Source organism: Aphidius gifuensis, linkage group LG4, assembly GCF_014905175.1.
Source record: "Aphidius gifuensis isolate YNYX2018 linkage group LG4, ASM1490517v1, whole genome shotgun sequence".
NCBI lineage: Eukaryota > Metazoa > Arthropoda > Insecta > Hymenoptera > Braconidae > Aphidius > Aphidius gifuensis.
In genome coordinates, this window is record NC_057791.1 from 15,109,719 (window position 1) to 15,127,957 (window position 18,239).

General features: G+C 26.5%; 2 protein-coding genes across 3 annotated transcripts in view; one reads left to right on the top strand and one right to left on the bottom strand.

The window, feature by feature from the left end:
* The window catches only part of LOC122853939 (zinc finger protein 420), a 29,645-nt gene extending 14,632 nt beyond the window's left edge, over window positions 1-15,013 (bottom strand). Inside the window, exons 1-2 of the mRNA XM_044154349.1 lie at window positions 14,875-15,013; window positions 310-1,201 (exon numbers count right to left, since the gene is read on the bottom strand). Of these exons, the coding sequence (XP_044010284.1) occupies window positions 310-1,191 (882 nt within the window). The 5' untranslated portion in view covers window positions 1,192-1,201; window positions 14,875-15,013. The remainder of the gene's footprint in view (window positions 1-309; window positions 1,202-14,874) is intronic.
* Window positions 15,014-16,218: 1,205 nt separating this feature from the next.
* The window catches only part of LOC122855182 (protein tiptop), a 76,852-nt gene continuing 74,831 nt past the window's right edge, over window positions 16,219-18,239 (top strand). For both annotated transcript variants that reach the window (XM_044156358.1, XM_044156359.1), the window contains exon 1: window positions 16,219-16,989. Coding sequence is in view for 1 of the 2 variants with exons in the window: in XM_044156359.1 (XP_044012294.1) it covers window positions 16,950-16,989 (40 nt within the window). In the remaining variant the exon portion in view is untranslated. The remainder of the gene's footprint in view (window positions 16,990-18,239) is intronic.

Here is an 18,239-nt window from a genome sequence, read left to right on the forward strand (position 1 = left end):
CTAAAAAATTACAATAAAAAAAAAATTATTTACTAATTTTTCTTGGATATTTACAGATGGTTATTTTTTATTTTAGTTATAGATTATTTATTGGTATTGTTTAAGGTCAATTATTAAAATTTATAACACTAATAGCTTCCCATTTTCATGGACTTACAACAAAAAATTAAATTGAAAAATTCTACCTGTTAATGTCTGATCATACATACTTTTATCTACTGAAAATATTAAAATTTCCTAAACAATTCTAAGTGAAGAAAAGACACAAATATTTTATACAAAATATTATTGATTATTAAATTATTTTACCTCACTTGGTTTCCATTTTCCTCCTGTATGTGAAGGTGGACTGTCAGGACGATAATCCTCAGTATCATCATCATCATTTGTTGTTGTTATATGATGAAGTAACTGACCTGGTTTCCATTTACCACCAGTATGTCTTTGTTGTGAATATTCTTGTTCATCTTGTTCATCTTGTTCATCACTATCTGAATAAGTATCTTGATCATCATCATCTTCATCACTAGTTTCCTCATCACTATCATCATCTTCATCAGTATCATAGCTATTAAAATTTACTTTAATTGGTTCTTTATTAACATCAATATCTTCAAATGTATCATCAAGCCAACCACGATGATCATCATTACGTTTTTTATCATTTGTTTTTAATGATGTTGATGGTACAAATTTTGATGATACTGTTGATGATGTTGTTGTTGTTGTAGTTGTTATTGTTGTTGTTTTATTAGTATCATTAAAATTAACAATATCAGGAAATCCAACAAGTGATGGAATAGCAATATGATCACTTAAATCTTCTAAATCATTAACAACTGATTGTAATGTATCACTTGTCATATCATCATTATATTTTTTTTGTTGTTTTTTATTACCACGTTTATCATCATTTTTATTTATTAATTTTTTATCTAATTCATTAGTCATACGATTATCACATGTTGTTTTTGTTTTTGTACACATTTGTAATTGTAATGAATTAAAAAAAAAATTTGCTGATAATTCTGATAATTCTGTTGTTATTGATGATTCACTTGTTATGTCATTTTTTGTATCAATTGTACGACAATCTGTTTGTCTATGTCTTATGTAATTTTCCAATCCACTTAATGTCAAATGACACTTGATACAATAATGTGTGTCATCATCATCCTCATAATTGTCCATCACTATATTGCTGAAGAAAAATAAAATATACATTACAAACTTTTGATTCTTTTATATATAATTTAAATACATATATTTCTAAAAAAAAAAAAAACGATTGTCTGGTACTCTTTCAGAGCAATATATTTAAAGAATATAAAAATTGACACGATCAATATTTAATGTGAACTGAATATGTCTCAATCAATTATAATAACTCAACTGAGGATTCACATCCCGTTTCAACTTTAATTATTAATTAATAATGAAAAAAAAAAAACCGAAAGAAAAAATAGAACATTTTTTTCAATTAACCATCCAGACAAAATTTATTATTAAGAAAAGAAAAAAATAAATAAATAAAACATACATGTCATTCACAATATTGACTGCTTATATAGGTATATTTTCTTTTTAATCTTTGTGTCACATAATTTGTTTGATCCCTTTTGTTATTTCGATATCATATTGCATTCACATACGAAAATTGTTCCTTATATTATAAAAGAGAACATTGCCTGGGATTAAGTCAAAAAAAAAAAAAAATAAACAAATATAAAAAAAAAATCGACATAGTGGGTGGACGAATAAGAGAAGGAGGAGTTGGAGTTACTGAAGAATCACAAGAGGACAAAAAAAAAAAAAAAAAATTAAAATAAAGAGGAGAGAAAGAGAGAGGAAAGGAGAGACACATAAAAGACAGAAACAAACATGCAGAAACAAAATGCCAAGGACAATCGCATTAGAGGCTGTGCTGGTTGGTCGTCGTCGAGTAACAGGCAAATTGAACTCAATATTCGCGGAATATAGCAGGGGAAACAAGTTGACGCTTCGTGTATATATATACATACGAAAGAGAGAAAAAGGATAAGAGAGATGAGAGTCAATGTGAAAAGCATGATAAAGATAGAACAATATATAGATAGGGTAAAATTGTATATATACAATGAGGGGTAGAAGAAAAAGAGTATGTATTAGTGAGAGGGAAGAAGAGGTGCGCGAAGATCGGTCGATGTCGCCTGGCCGTTATTCGGACGACGACACTTCTCTCCCAGTCCTGGGGCTACCCCCCTTTTATATCTTTCTACCTCCACTCCTTTCACCCACTGACTCCTCACCATCTATTCGGTTTTTGCTCGGTGTGTTTTCCTCACCCTTTACGTCGATTCGAAAACCAACTTTATATATATGTTTGTAAGCGTCACTGGCTCCCTTTTTAAACTCGATTAAAATAAACAAAATAAATATATTTATATTTTAAATAACTTGTTAATATTTATTTGTTTTAATTTGTAAATTAATTAGGTTTATTTATATTGCAATAATTTATTTCTATGAATTTTTTTTTGTCATAATATTGTATTATTGTTGGATGCGGTTAAGTGATCGAACACATGCCCGGAAAATTTGATCGATGATCGGAAAATAATTGTAATATAATCCTATATAATTCCATGATTTTGATGAATTCTTAAGATAAAGATAACAATTGATATTACACACCTGCCACCAGGATGTTGAATGAAAAAAAAATCAGATGAACAATTATTGAATTTCAAAATTTAGAAGAGAAAAGAATTTATTTTGATTTTAAAAATTGTTGAGGGTATGTAGTGAGCTGGTTGTTTGAGTACTTATATTTTTGTGTGAAAAAAAAAGTAGGTGGCTTTGTAACTTGTTGAACATTAGTCCACGTAAATTTTTCAATTTTATATGTTGTATAGTTTTTAGGTATGAAATTTGGTTGGGAAGTTTATGGCTTACGATGATGGAAATGTCAAAATAAAAAAAAGTGGCTGACAAAAAAATTGAATAAGAAGAAATGTTTGAGGAAAAAAATAAGGTTGATATTTACACTGTCTTGACATAAAGTTGTTTGATAAATAATTAAATGTTGTATCAGCAAGTTGACATGTCTAATCATCATCAGAGTCGTTAATCTGGCGGAAGAGATGATTGAGCGATTGCCTATTTTTTTTTTCGTTTTTTTTTTTTTTTTCGTTTGTTATTATTTTTGTAATAACAATAATAATGAGTAAGAGGAATTTAATTAGACATAAATCACTATACTAGCATCTTTATTTATAAATTGATGAAAATCAAAATCATGAAAAAACAAAAAAATATCAAAAAGCTCTGCATACCCTGCGAAAAAGTTTCTCAAACTAAAAATCTTTTTATTTATAATTTTAAGAATCTTTTTTTACTCCTTTTTATTTTAATGGTAAATTTAAAACAGAGAAATATATTATTTTCATAGTTTTTTATTCAAATAAACATGAGGAAAATTAATTTAATGAATATAATTTTTGTTATTCAAACTTAAAAAAAATCATTCATTGAAAAAAAAAATTAATTAAAATTAATAATCATTCTCAATTTATTTCAAATGAATGTCTATGAATCTTTTTATATTTTTTTTCAAACGAAGAAATTTCTTTTTTGAGTCATAGAAGCTTTTTTTTTATCAGTGATTTCGAAATTAATTAATGATCAATAAAATAGATAATATAATTTTGAGAGTTATATTTAAATAAGTCTCATTAAAAGTTGAACTACTTTTTTTTACATTCAAATATTATTATGACTTTTCGAGTTATATCAACTGCAGATATATCATTGTATACTGACCATTCATATGACAATTTAAAAATAAATGGTATAGACAATACACATTTAAAAAAAAAGAGAATCTTTTGGGAGTCATCTAGTGAAATCGAAGGATTCCAAACGGACAAAATATTCAGCTCACTTTATAAATCCAAACTTGTGAAAACAACAAAATTTCACACCAGTGTGTATTATAACATTCAAGGGAGTTTTAAAAAATCAAATAAACGCCTATATTAAAATTCAAAAGATCAGCAAAAAAATTTTAAGTAAACCTTGTGATTCCCTTTTTTTTTTTTCCTTACATTTCTTATCTGCCGCACCCACAATTTGTTACATTTTTATATTCTACCCATATATTTTGATTATAATCAAAATAAAAAAAAATTATTGAAATTTATAACATCATTTATTAATTAATTTAAAAATTAATATATTCGACAGTACTTAAGCATGCTTTAAACAACATCCATATACCCAAAGAGCCAAAAAAAAAAAAAAAACTGAACGAAATCCATAATATAAGCATAAAAAATAAAATAATATCATTGACGAAAAAAAAAAACCCAGAAAATACTACTTTCGAAATAAAAAAATGCCCACAACTGTCCGAGTATATACACAATACTTACAAGTTTACCAAGTAGTATTATATAGCTATATAGATAGAATAGATGGAAGACAAGTAAAGCCAGACTCGTTGAATCAGAATGGACATGTTGGGTTTAGAGTTGCCGCAAGGTCCGGGGGAATATTGAGCCGGTCGGTTAATGTTTATAACGACGTTAGACGACGATGTTGTCTGGATACGAAAACGCGTATATACATATATATTTCTCAATACATTGTTGAGTTAAAGTATAAATGTATATTGTATATATAACCAAAACATCCCCTAAGCAGACACACGCACACACACATTCATCCCAATATCATTTAATACATTGCCGGGTACAGTAGACAGTAGTAGATATATATATTTATTTATTTTTTCGATACAGGCAATACAGATAATAGTGGAATACATGTATATAGGTAAATAATAAGAGAAGCATAAGTGAGAAAAAAAAAAAAAAAAAGATTATACAGACATGGAGCTAGCAACTAAGGCACACAGCAGGACAGCTTGATGTGTACCAGCAGCTTTCCACTTGGATGAGTGTATGTAGAGCACGTACTATTTTTTCTCCCTTGTGTGTGCCCTTTCTCTCATACAGTTGTGCTTTGTTCGAGGGAAAGAGGTAAAATCGGCAGGCGAAGCTTGCAGGATAGGAAAAGACATGCGAGAGAATACATATAGTGAAGAAGAGAGAAAATTTTAGTGAGGAAATCAGGAGAAAAGGAAGATAATACAAAATATATAGAGAATGAGAAAGAGAAATATAGTAGTGACTATAGTACAAAAGTAGATGAGGAGAAGTGAAGAGGTAAAACAGTGGTTGCATCTACAAAAGAGGGTGAGCAAGCCTCTGTCTAATCGATGCCGCGGTGCGCGCTCGACCCGCTGGCTATTACGCACCTTAATGTCCCAAAACCCACCACCCTTCTTCTCCCTTTTATACTCTTCATCCTTCCCCCCCCCCTCTTTCCTCATTCCCTTCCTCCCTTCAACGCCCAATACTATACTATTTTCTCTCTTGTACCTAACCAACTATTTTCTTTCTCTTTCTCTTTGTATATGCCATCAAACTCATAGCATATACACTGCGCCTCGCCCTGCTCACGTCTCTTTGCCAATTCAAGCAACCACCCTCAAACCCTCTTCCTCCTTCTCTCCCACCCACCCACCCATTGGTACTACTCCTTTTCATTCGTCCTCTGTCACTCTTCTATTACTTTCTCTGTCTTTCTTTCTCTCATGGCTTCTTGTTGTTCCGCTGGAACTATTCCGATATCCTCCCGGACACCGAGAAAGACCCTGAAGCGGCCATGACACGTGTCAATCTACCACAGATCGATACGGACGGACCGTCGACTGCTTCACCATACATTTATAAGAGTATATTTTTCTTATTCTCATTCTTTTATTACTTTTGACTCATCTCTTATGTACATCTTTCTCTATAATATTTTTTAACCTCCTTCTCTCTCTCTGTCTCCCCCTTTGCCCCTCAATCATTCACCCCTTTTCAACGTATAAGCACTTGGTGCATTTTTTTTTTTTTTTTCTTTTGCCTCTTATCTTCAGACTCACTTTTCACGTTTTCACAACGAACCTTATTCTTTTCCCTCCCCTGCTAGTATATTTTTTTTTTTTTTTTTTTTCTACCTTGCCGAATGTCTGTCTCATTCGAGACTATGTATACTTTTTAGACAGGTTAAAAAAAAAAAAGGAAAATAAGACGTCGCGTGTTGAAATCTCATCAACTTCCAAGTGTGACTATATATTTTTGAGTATACAGCTTCATTTAACCTAGCCAAAGTCAAGTGTATTACGGCGTTTCAAGTGAATTAACTTTCTATTTTTTTTTTTCCTTCTATTCTTTGTTAATATAGTTTTTTTTTTTCTGGATTTTATTATGTGGATGTACATCTATATTTGTAAGTTTGTTATTCTGTTATGAGGGTGATGTATTGTTGTGGTTTTTTTTTTTTTTAAGATTACAAATGAAAAGTGAATGTCTTTTTTTTTTATTTGAATTTCTTTTTTTTGTTTTTATGATTAATTGGACTTTAAGTTTATTGAAATTGAAGTTAAACGAGTGAAATAAAGCTTGCGGTGTTTTATTTTTTTTGCAAATATGCTTTTGAGAATTTTTCATAACGTGTTGACTGTGTGTGTCGTATGGTGGCGCCAACTAGTTGTAAAATTACGATACTTCATATGAGACAAGTGTTAAATCGGTGGATCTTTATAAAACTTTTTTTTTTTTGAAAGGTAGATTTTCTTTTTATTTTTCGAGACTGAGTACATTATTTATTTTTATATTAAATCTTTAAACTATTTTTGACATGTATTCTCTTCAACAGGAAAATTTTTATTGAAATAAAAAAAACATTCACAGATTCTTAGTTTGATATTTTAATTTAAAAATAAAACAGGACTAAAGATGTAGACAAAACTGAACTTTTTTCGATACAAAACTGTCTGTTAATGAACTTACGAAAGAAAATCGTATTTTATCTGTCAGAAATTGTTGAAAGAGTTAAATCACTTTGGCAGTTCATCAACTGTCTTTGACCTTTGTAATCGTTGGAAGTAATAATATGACAAAAATACTTTCAAATTAATAACAATTCAATAGTATTTATAAATTAATTCATTCCCAACAATTCAATTTTTTACTTTGTGCAAGATCTTATTTAACATGAATTTCTTACTAATGAAATTAAAGTTTTATTGTTGGCTTACTTGTCCACTTTCATGTTAAACCAGTAAAATACTCATCATAATTAATCAACCAAATTAATTAACAAAAATTTATCAATAATTAAATCTTAGAATTGCACTGTAGTCATTAATTTTTACCTAATTAAAACTAATATTCATTACTAATATATTGGTCAGCGTTTTCCAGTGAATTTAATGTAAAAAAAAAAAATATTTTTAAACACGAAAAATTCATTTTATTATATTCCAAACAAATTTTCCTCAATTTAAAATACTTTTATTCAAGCACAAGAAAATTTTTCCACACTGAGGATTTTTCTTTCAAGTAGCTGTGATGTTTTTTTTTTTATTTTTTGTTGCTCAATATATTCGCAGTGTATTCTTTGAGTAAGCCTAAAAAATTCACTGATGCTTTATCCTGAGAAACTACCTCTAACACTACATATGTACGATTGAATGTACATATGTATATATATTATATCTACACCTCGGTAAATACAAACGACTTTTTCATATAGAAAGGTAATTTATTCATTCTGGCTAAGTCAGAAGTGTGTAGCTTGTTGGCAGCTTCCAACTATAACTATACTTCTCTTATATACATTCAAACACAAGACAAATTATTTTTTGAATATCCAAAATATATACTATATGTTACATAAAAAAAAATAATATAAATATATATAAAAATATCAAAAATATATATAAAATTGGAATGTAATTTTTATATACAAATACATTAATGAAATTCAGGTTTAAATATAATCAATAAATAAGAACGATGAGAAAAAGAAAAAAAATAAATAAAATAAATGCTATGTGTTTGTATCAGAGCAAGATGGTAGCCGATCTTCGAAGACCACCGGAGTTGACCCACCCACCCATTTTAAAACCGTCAATTTTCCGACATATATAAACCTGATTTAAAAAAAACCAGCATCCAACGCTCAAGTTATATCTTTCATTTCTTTGAACAGAAAAAAAAAAAATATGTATATTTTCATATAATTAAATAAGGTGAATTTAGGACAATTAAATAGTTCAACATATTTACATATATAGACATCGTGAAAGATATAAACATCTGATATATTTATGTATATGAAATGTCCTGTCGGATAACATCAGGTATATTTATTTTAAAGAATCAGAATTATTATTTAATAAAATTATTAATAAACAAATAATAGTTTTGTGGTTATTGTTTTTTTTATTTTGTTACCGATATTTTATTTGCTTGCGAATGCACGAAAATTTGTAGATTTGATATAATTTAGTTGTTGATAATATGAAAGAAATCAAAAAAAAAAAAAACAAAGTAAAATATACCTTTGTTAACCTAAACATATATTTTATTTTAATTTTTTTAAAATAAAAATTTCATTTATATTGAGTTTAGTTTTTTTATTTGTAAATTGTTTTAAAAATTCATAATATATGTTTTCATGTTTCTCTTATTTTTTTAATAAAAATATATTATGAAAATAAAAAAAACGTGTAAACATGTATCATGAATGTGAACATATATCCTTATTTTTTGCAAAGTATTATCACCAATCACTCAATGAAACATGTCAACTGACATTTTTTATATCTTTCTTTGAGGTTGACACAAGTAGCATAACTTCGTCAGGAGAAGGTCAAACATCAATCGAAAGAGGGAATGAACAATTACTCGAATATGTTAAGGATTTCTTTTTTGTGGATTAGAATATGTTAGGAGTCCGGATCGTAAAACACACTTTGCGTTCGAGCATCTATAAATATTTTGATGAACTTTTTCATTTATATTTTTTATACACCTTTTCTCAATTTTTCCGTGATTACTCCGAATTTCTCCGAAATTGACTTAGGCGGAGACATGTGTGAAAAATTTCTCAGACTTTTCTCCAAAATCACTAACGAGGAAAAATTTTTCCGACTGTATCTCCGAAAAAGACTCAAGTGAATGAATGTTCAAAAAAAAATTTCTCCGAGTTGATATCAACTTTCATTAATAAAAACGTATATGATTTGATTTTTAAAAAATAAAATTTTCATTTATATCGAATTAAATATTTTTAGTTTATCAACTCATCATCAAATATTTTTTGATAATGAGAAAAAACCAAAAAAAAAAAATAATAATAATAAATAATTAATTAAAAACCTTTATTAGTTTGAACGTATAACATGTTAATAGTCGATTCTTCAACAATTAAATTTTCATTTATATGTATTGAATTACATATTTTTTTTTATTTACATATTTATAAAAATAATTTTTTTTTTTCAAAATGAATATTTCATAAGTTTTGATTTAAAAAAAATAAAATATCACTAGATTTTTGCTCGGTAAATTTTCAGTTTCTGCTTTTTTAGAAATTTTTTTTTGCTAAAAATAAAATTTTTAAAAATCCAAAAAAAATATTTATATTTCTAGGCCCATATTTTCGCGATGCTTAAAATGCGTGTATTGTATACCTTATTCTGTAAAAAAAAATTTAGAAAAAAAAGCGCCCCTTTTGAGAAGTTCCAAAATTAGTGATATTTAAGTTGATCGAGTCTAGAAAAATTGATGTAAAAAATTCAAAAAATTTGAGGCTTAATTTCAGCCCAAAATCAATCAAAAATAGCTCATCTTGTCAAAATCGCAAGGGGGCCAGGCAGATGACCCCGTGATTTGACTAAGAATACCCCATATATACCACCAAGTCCTGTCGGATAACATCAGGTATAGTTATTTGCAAGGATCAGAACTATTATTTAATAAAATTATAATAATAAACAAATATAATATCTTTGAAGTCATATTGTTTTTTTCTATTTAATTACCGATATTTTGCTTGCTTGAATGAATGCACGCAAATTTGTGGAATTAATAAATCATCAAGTTTTTGATAATGAAAAAAAAAAAACAAAAAAAATTAATTAATCAAAAACCTTTATTAATTTGAACGCGTAATATGTTATGTCGATTTTTTATCAATTAAATTTTCATAAATATTGAACTACATATTTTTTTATAATAAATATATATATATATAATTTTTCAATTTTAAAAATTCATTATATATGTTTACATGTTTCTTCAGCTATTTTCATGATAAATTTTCATTATGAAAATAAAAGAAACATGTAAACATATATTAAGAATTTTTGAAAATATAACTCATTAAAATTCATATTTTTTATGTATGTTACATTTTCTGAAGAAAATACCCACCAAAAAAAAATTGGATTTGTGTGTTGCTTTTGTTTATATAAAGTTAACGCAAGCAGCATAACTCTAGAAGCGAATCATCTAGTGCACACATCAATCGGAAGAGAGAATGAGCAATTACTTGAATACGTTAAGGATTTTTTTTGTTGACTAGAACCTATTAAAGGTCCGGATCGTAAAACACGCTTAGTGCTCGAACATATATAAATATTATATAGTAAATATCTTTTATTTATATTTTTTAAACACCCTGGTGAAAATAATTTTTTTGCGTTTACTCCGAATTTCTCCTAAATTGACTCATGCGGAGAAAAGTGTGAAAAAATTTCTTCAAATATTCTCCGAAATAACTGACGAGGAAAAATTTTTTTGACCGTTTCTCCGAAAAAGACTCGAGTGAACGAGTGTTCGGAAAAATTTCTTCTAATTAAAAAAACCTTTATCAATATTTAAACGTATATTATTATTATGTACGTACATAAATGATATTGATTTTTCAAAAATAAAATTTTCATTTTTAATGAATTATTTTTATATATTATTTTAAATTATTTAAATTTGTATATTATTTTAATATAATTAAATAAATTGAATTTAAGACAATTAAATAGTTCACCATATAAACATCGTGAAAGATAAACATCTGCTATATTTATGTATATAAAATGTCCTGTCGGATAACATCAGGTATTTATTTTCAAGGATCAGAACTATTTGAAATATATATTTTTTTGTTTTATACTTTTTGTATATTTTTTAAAATAAATATAAAAATAAACTAATTGAATGGATAGTCTACATGATGTTGTGTGTTGAGAATATAAATACATAAATTGATGACTGTAAATCTTGATAACGACTATTACAATGTCAATGGTGAATTAAATCGTTCGTAGGAGTGTTATCGTCGATATTTCTAGATGTTTGTGCTCGCACTCTCATCATCGCCCACGTATAAATATTGAAATATTTATTGATCAAATGTGTATATATATTCTATACAAGTTTTAAAAAAATAAATGATGAAAAAATAACAAAAAAATAAGATAATATAAATTTGAAAATACGTCATGTTAATATATGAATGTTGCCAAGTTAAAGAATAATGATAAATATTTTGAAAGAGGTCAGATTCAAGAGGGCATTGAGTTTATAAGTTGATCTTCAGCGGGGGTCCACCTGCGATACTTCGGTGTCGAAACATTAAACGCTATTACTTTCAAACAAATCTTAACTTATTTTCTATTTATTTCGAAGAGCATAAGTTATGTTTACTTCAATATGTGCGCCTTGTATTTGTATACATTGTAAATATATATTTCAAACAATTTGCCAATTGCATGCCTTTCTTCTCATGAAATTTTTTTATATTATTACCTAACATTTGTGAGGTTATTCTTACAAGTATTCATATTGCGCATGAATAACATTTTTATTGATATCAAAAAACGATATAATCTAGTGGTTTAAATTTTAATAATATACTTGCTTAATTACTCAGAGGGTTATCATATTATCTATGTCATAAATTATACAAAATTTTTGTAACCACTGATTAATAAAAGCTTCTATGATTGGAAACAAAATTTCTTTGTTTAAGAAAAAATATAAAAATGTTCATAGAACTTATTTGCAATTGAAAGTAATTATTTATTTTAAATCATAAAATATTTTTGGGTCAATAAATAATTTTTTAAAATCTTGAATAACAAAAGTTATTTATTAAATTAATATTTATCATAATTAAAAAGTAAAAATAAAATTGACTTGTTTTAAATTTACATAAATAAAATATACTTGAATTTAATAAAAAAAAAAATTATATTTAATTTAAGAAAATTTCTTAATTTTAACATTTTTTTTTTTCCAGTCATGAAAACTTTTTTTTTGTAGTGATTTAAAATTTTGAAAAGATGACAAGTTCCTGCCTTAGGCAAATCCACAATATCATAAATCTTAAAACTTCAAATTTTTTGAAGCAAAGTTGTTAAAAACCATAATAATATCTTGAATAACAAAATTTATTTATTAAATTAATAATTATCATAATTAAAAAGTAAAAAAAAAATTTACTTATTTTAAATTTACATAAATCAAATATTTTTAAATTTAAAAAATAAAAAAAAAATTTCGTAATTCATGAAAATTTCTTAATTTTGGATTATTATTTATTTTCCAATCATAGAAATTTATTTTCTCAATGCATAGCCAAGGCTATTTTTATTCTGACCCATCAAGAATTTCATGAATTTCATATATTCAACTTTGGAATGTTACGGGAAGAAAAAAAAAAAACTTTCGCCAAGCATAAAACACTTTCTGTCTATATACATATAATATTGTCCATCTTCAATAATCATTTAATTTTATTATCTTTTTTTTTTTTTTTTCATTAATATTATAAACCGCATCAGTATATTGGCAAAGAATATTAATGCCTGGCACACTAGTCTGCGCAGCAATAAAATTTACAAAAAAAAAAAATACATATATGAACTCGAAATATTTGCCAAAAATATACAGCTGACGTGTTTGACTTCCGTATAGTGTTGAGGGAAAGTAGTTTAACGTTGAAAACGAAAAAAAAAAAAAATAAATAAACCATACAAAAAGAGAAGAAAAAGATGACCTTCCAATTGACACCTTGCGCAACGAAAAATGCCTTAAAAAAAAATCTCTCCAGGTTGCTTCTCATATTGTACATGTATACCTGACCCAAAGTATTCTTTGAATAAGCGTCCACAAAAAAAAAAAACATTTGTCGTGAAGAAACATAAAAGAAACCGAAAAAGGCATATATTTTAAGAAACACTGAAAAGTCATTTCTTGCTACTGGAAAACAAGAATTTACTGTATAACTATGAATAAATAAAAAAATAAAAAAAAAAATCTAGTAAAATCAAAATCAATGCATGACTGCGTTCAATGTAACTTTTGAATTTGAGATATCATATATATATTCTTGAACGAAATTCATATAAGTACAGAAGAAAAAAAAAAAAAAAAGAAAAACAAACAAATAAACAAACTGAAGAGAGAAAAAGTAGGAAAAAAAATATTGAAAAAGATAAAGTAAATCAGTTGAATGTTGTTTCCCGCATTTCAAGTGGTGGAAAATGATATTTGTGATCAATATAAAGGTATACAAAAGTATGGTACAGACATATAGAAAAATGTTGAATCGTTGGCCAAGTCGCGCTTGGATATCGAAATGCTTGCAGCCTAAGAAATGTTCTCATAAACGTCGCGCCACGAATTTTACCCATCTACAAAGTTGGATATCGTAACCGACCTCTACGAAGACCACCAATAAACTAAGTCAATGAAAGACTTGGTACTCTACTATTATTTCTTCTTCTTCTTCTTCTTTTTCTTCTCCTTTTTTTTTTTATGTTATTATTATTTTTTTTTTATTTATTTTCTCTTTTTCAAATACCATTGAGGAAAAATCTAGTCGTTGTCGTCGCCAAAAACACAAACATCATACCAGAAAGTTCTTCAACCTTTTCTCCAAAAATTTACCCACCATACGACAAACAAGTTTACTAAAGAAATAATATAAATGAGAAGAAATGATGTGAAAAATTTTTGAAGCATTCACCACTATGGTTCAGTGAGGATAAAAAAAAAATACATATACATAAAAAAAAAAAAAAAGATATACAAATAAAATAAAAAAGATAAAAAAAAAAATTTCTTGTTCAAGAAGGAGGATCGGTACTAAATCGGCACTCGTGCACTTTTAATTGACAGGAATGTTTAGCGGAGTAATGAAGGTCTGGATTGGATGAAAAAATTTAAAAAAAAAAAAAATTGAAAATGAAGAGAGAAAGAAGCAAAAGAAGACGAAGAAGAGTTGAGTTGCTTGCGATGGTTTTGCTGTAGCACTGTGAAGGTAACATAGGAGCCCTCAGTGCACCTCAGTGGTGACTATTAGATAGAGACACGAGCAAAAAGCATAAACATATCTCCTGCTCGATGGGGCTGAGGCTTTATTCAAGTGCGCGCGATCACCACATTGTGGGCGTTAACATAACCAACTTGTATACTACCGACGGATAAAATTTTATCATAGTGGGGGTGTTCTATGACGCTATAGATCACTTAAACTCCTCCTACTTGAGACGCGAATAGGCGGTTCTTATTTTACGCGGTTTGTTATGTAGCGCCATGAAGTGGCGACAAACTGAATCACACACATTATGGTTATCATAAAAATCGCGCCAAAGAATTATAAATTATTTTACAATATACATATGGCTACTACAATTTATTAATATGACATCTTAATTTATCAATTAACTTAAAAAAAATTATAAACAAAAAAAAAAAAAAAAGAATTTATATTTATTTGTTTGTTTTATAAGAAATAATAATGTTTTACTTTAAAAATTAATTAATTTACATAATTATCTTTAATTATTGAATATTTTAAAAGTTTTTATTGACATTAATAATGTATTTTTTTGAATAACTTTGATGATTCTACTTAACTGTCAAAGTTTGAGGTTAGTTTTATGATATTTTAAGATTAAAAAAATAATTTTATCATTGTACTCACGTCACGTATGTTTTTAGGTACCTTGAAACTCAAAAATTAAAATAATACACTCAAAATATTTTATACTGTTTGAAATAACTTTGAAATAATAAATACATTAACACAAAATGACAACAACAACGAGAAATTCACAGCTGTAGTTTCGCGCAGCCGTAGTACTGATATTAACCACAGTAAGCATCGTAGCGCTTGTATATTATCTTGTACAAGTTGAAGTGAGAGGTAAAAGAAGTGACCGCCTCTACCAATTTTCCCATCCTTATATTACTTAGGCCGACTTAATTCCCGCCCACTCTTGTTATTCATGGGGGCCTCACACGCGTGGCATCCTTCACGCACTTAATCATCCAAATATTTAGTCCTTTTTATACCTGTTTAATAATAAATCCAATTGTTATTAATTTTTTCAAACAATAAATATATTATAAAAACAAAAAATTTACCAAATTAAACATTTAAATTATTGAGAAAATCATTTTTGAAATAATTTGAGGTTAGGTATTGATCAATTGGTAGAGCCATTATGTTTTTTATTCTTTTTATTTGGTTAGGAGACATTGAAGTATGATAAATATAAATGCATGTTGTTTGAACGACTTTGAGATTCGTGAGGTCACATACGAGTAACGAGTAATAAGAAATATCACGCGCATTCTGATAAGAAATGAGGTGGGGGCGGGTATCGGTCGCATTGAGGTAGAGAGGAGGTTCGAGGGAGCGAGGACCTCCCCCACCATGCGATCCTTTACCGCGACGCCAGTCTGAAGTCAGTCAGCGCTGGACCGCCGCCCGTACGATTTCAAATTCACAACGCGTATTGTGAATTGTTTGTTGTTTTTTTTAATTAATTTTTGCTCTTTTTTTTTTTTTATTAATTTTTAATTGTGCATCTTAATTGTACAGTTAAACGGAAAATTAAAAAAAAAATCAGCATCTGACTATAATTAGTATTAATACATTGTTGATTAAAACAATTATTAAACAATATATAGTATTATCAATGAAAAAAATATTTATTGTCATTTATTTATAGTCAATATACAGTGCAATTATTGTTTGTGAATTTAACATCAAATGTGTCACAAAAGTTGAACTCAAATTAATTGACACTGGTCTTTTGATTTGTTTTGATTTTTAAATTTTTAATTCCTTTTATCTTGTGACAAACTGACATCTCTTTATAATTAAAAAAAAAATAAAAATCAATTAAAAATTTATTATTTAATAATCAATGTTAATTTTTTGTGATTAATTTAATTTTATAAACCAAAGATAATTTCAATTTTTGGTTTAAATTTTGAGCTTGTTTAGTTTTTTTTTTTTTTTAAATTTTTTTGGTGAAAAACAAAAAAAACTTTTAATTAATTAGTTTAAAAATAATAATGATGAAAGATTTTTTTTTATATTGAAAGTGTTTAAAATTAATTGGTTAGTGAATACAGGACATAAGTCATGAAAGTAGTTGGACATTGATTGACATTGGAGGGACATGGATATAATGTAACGGATTTTAATGTCATTAACTGATTTTTGTCGATAATTTGAATTGTCACCGATGGAATATGAATAATTTTTATCATGGAAAAAGTGTCATAAAGATATTCATCATAATTATTATCGTCAATAGCATCATCACTTTCCAATTTACCAACTAAATTTTATCAACGTCATTTTTAATGTGTAAATATATGTCATTATGATAAAAACATATTTGAGTGATTTAAAAAAATATATTTTTGTGATGTCAACAATTTTTACTTGAATACTCGAGTTTATTTTACATAAATATATCAAGTGAATTTTACATGAGTGAAGGAGTTTTATATATATTTTAATTATGTTTTTATTTATTTTTTTATATCAGTGAATTTAAAACGTATGACGTTTATGATAATGATGATTTAAAAAAATAATATGCCAATAAAAAAAAATGATGGTAATAATCAGTGATGAAGATTAATTAGTCGTATATTTGATATATATTTATTGAAAATATCATCAGGACATCGTGTTTGTTAAAAAACGAGTCCTAAAAAAATATTTTTCTTTAATTTTAAATTCAACAAATAAAACAGATGTCACGTAGAAAACAACAAGTTCCACAACGCATGAAATGTAAGTTATTTTAATTATTTTAATTTTATTTTTAAATATATTTATAATATAATTATTTGCTTCATAATAAATGAAGTTTAATTTATATAATTATATACCTGGATGAGTGAGATGTTTACTATCATCACTAGATGAGTTAACACTCGGCAATGTTGTGCGCGCCACGTCGTTTCTCACCCACGTGGGAGGCCATGAGGCACAAACAATCTCATATTATCATATTTAACATTTGTGCGGTTATTTTCACAAATGTTCATTCAATATTAATAAAATTTTTTCGACGAAAAAAAGTATATATTTATAGATAATCAAGTAGTTTAAATTTTAATAATACTTGTTTAATTATATAGTCTCAGAATTATTATCATATCTATGTCATAAATGGGATTATTTTTACAAATATTCATATTGCATGAATAACATTTTTATTGATATCAAAAAACGATATAATCTAGTGGTTTAAATTTTAATAATACTTGCTTAATTACTCAGAGGGTTATTATATTATCTATGTCATAAATTATACAAAATTTTTGTAACCACTGATTAATAAAAGCTTCTATGATTGGAAAAAAAATTTCTTTGTTTAAGAAAAAATATAAAAATGTTCATAGAACTTATTTGCAATTGAAAGTAATTATTTATTTTAAATCATAAAATATTTTTGGGTCAATAAATAATTTTTTAAAATCTTGAATAACAAAATTTATTTATTAAATTAATATTTATCATAATTAAAAAGTAAAAATAAAATTGACTTGTTTTAAATTTACATAAATAAAATATACTTGAATTTAATAAAAAAAAAAATTATATTTAATTTAAGAAAATTTCTTAATTTTAACATTTTTTTTTCCAGTCATGAAAACTTTTTTTTTTTAGTGATTTAAAATTTTGAAAAGATGATAAGTTCTTGCCTTAGGCAAATTCACAATATCATAAATCTTAAAACTTCATATTTTTCAAAGCAAAATTGTTAAAAACCATGATAAAGATTTTTTTTTTTATTACATTCAACACTATTTTTCCTTATTAATTTATTCAATTCAACCATAAAAAAAGAAAAAAAAAAAACTTTTTATAATGCATTATAATATAAATATATCATAAATATTATGAACTTGATTTTAATTTTTTTTTCAAACATTGATTCAGATAATAACTCATACACATTATTATTATATTTATATACATTTTTTTTTTTTACTTGATCATAAACATGCCGAGTTGTCAATATATTAATTCATTGA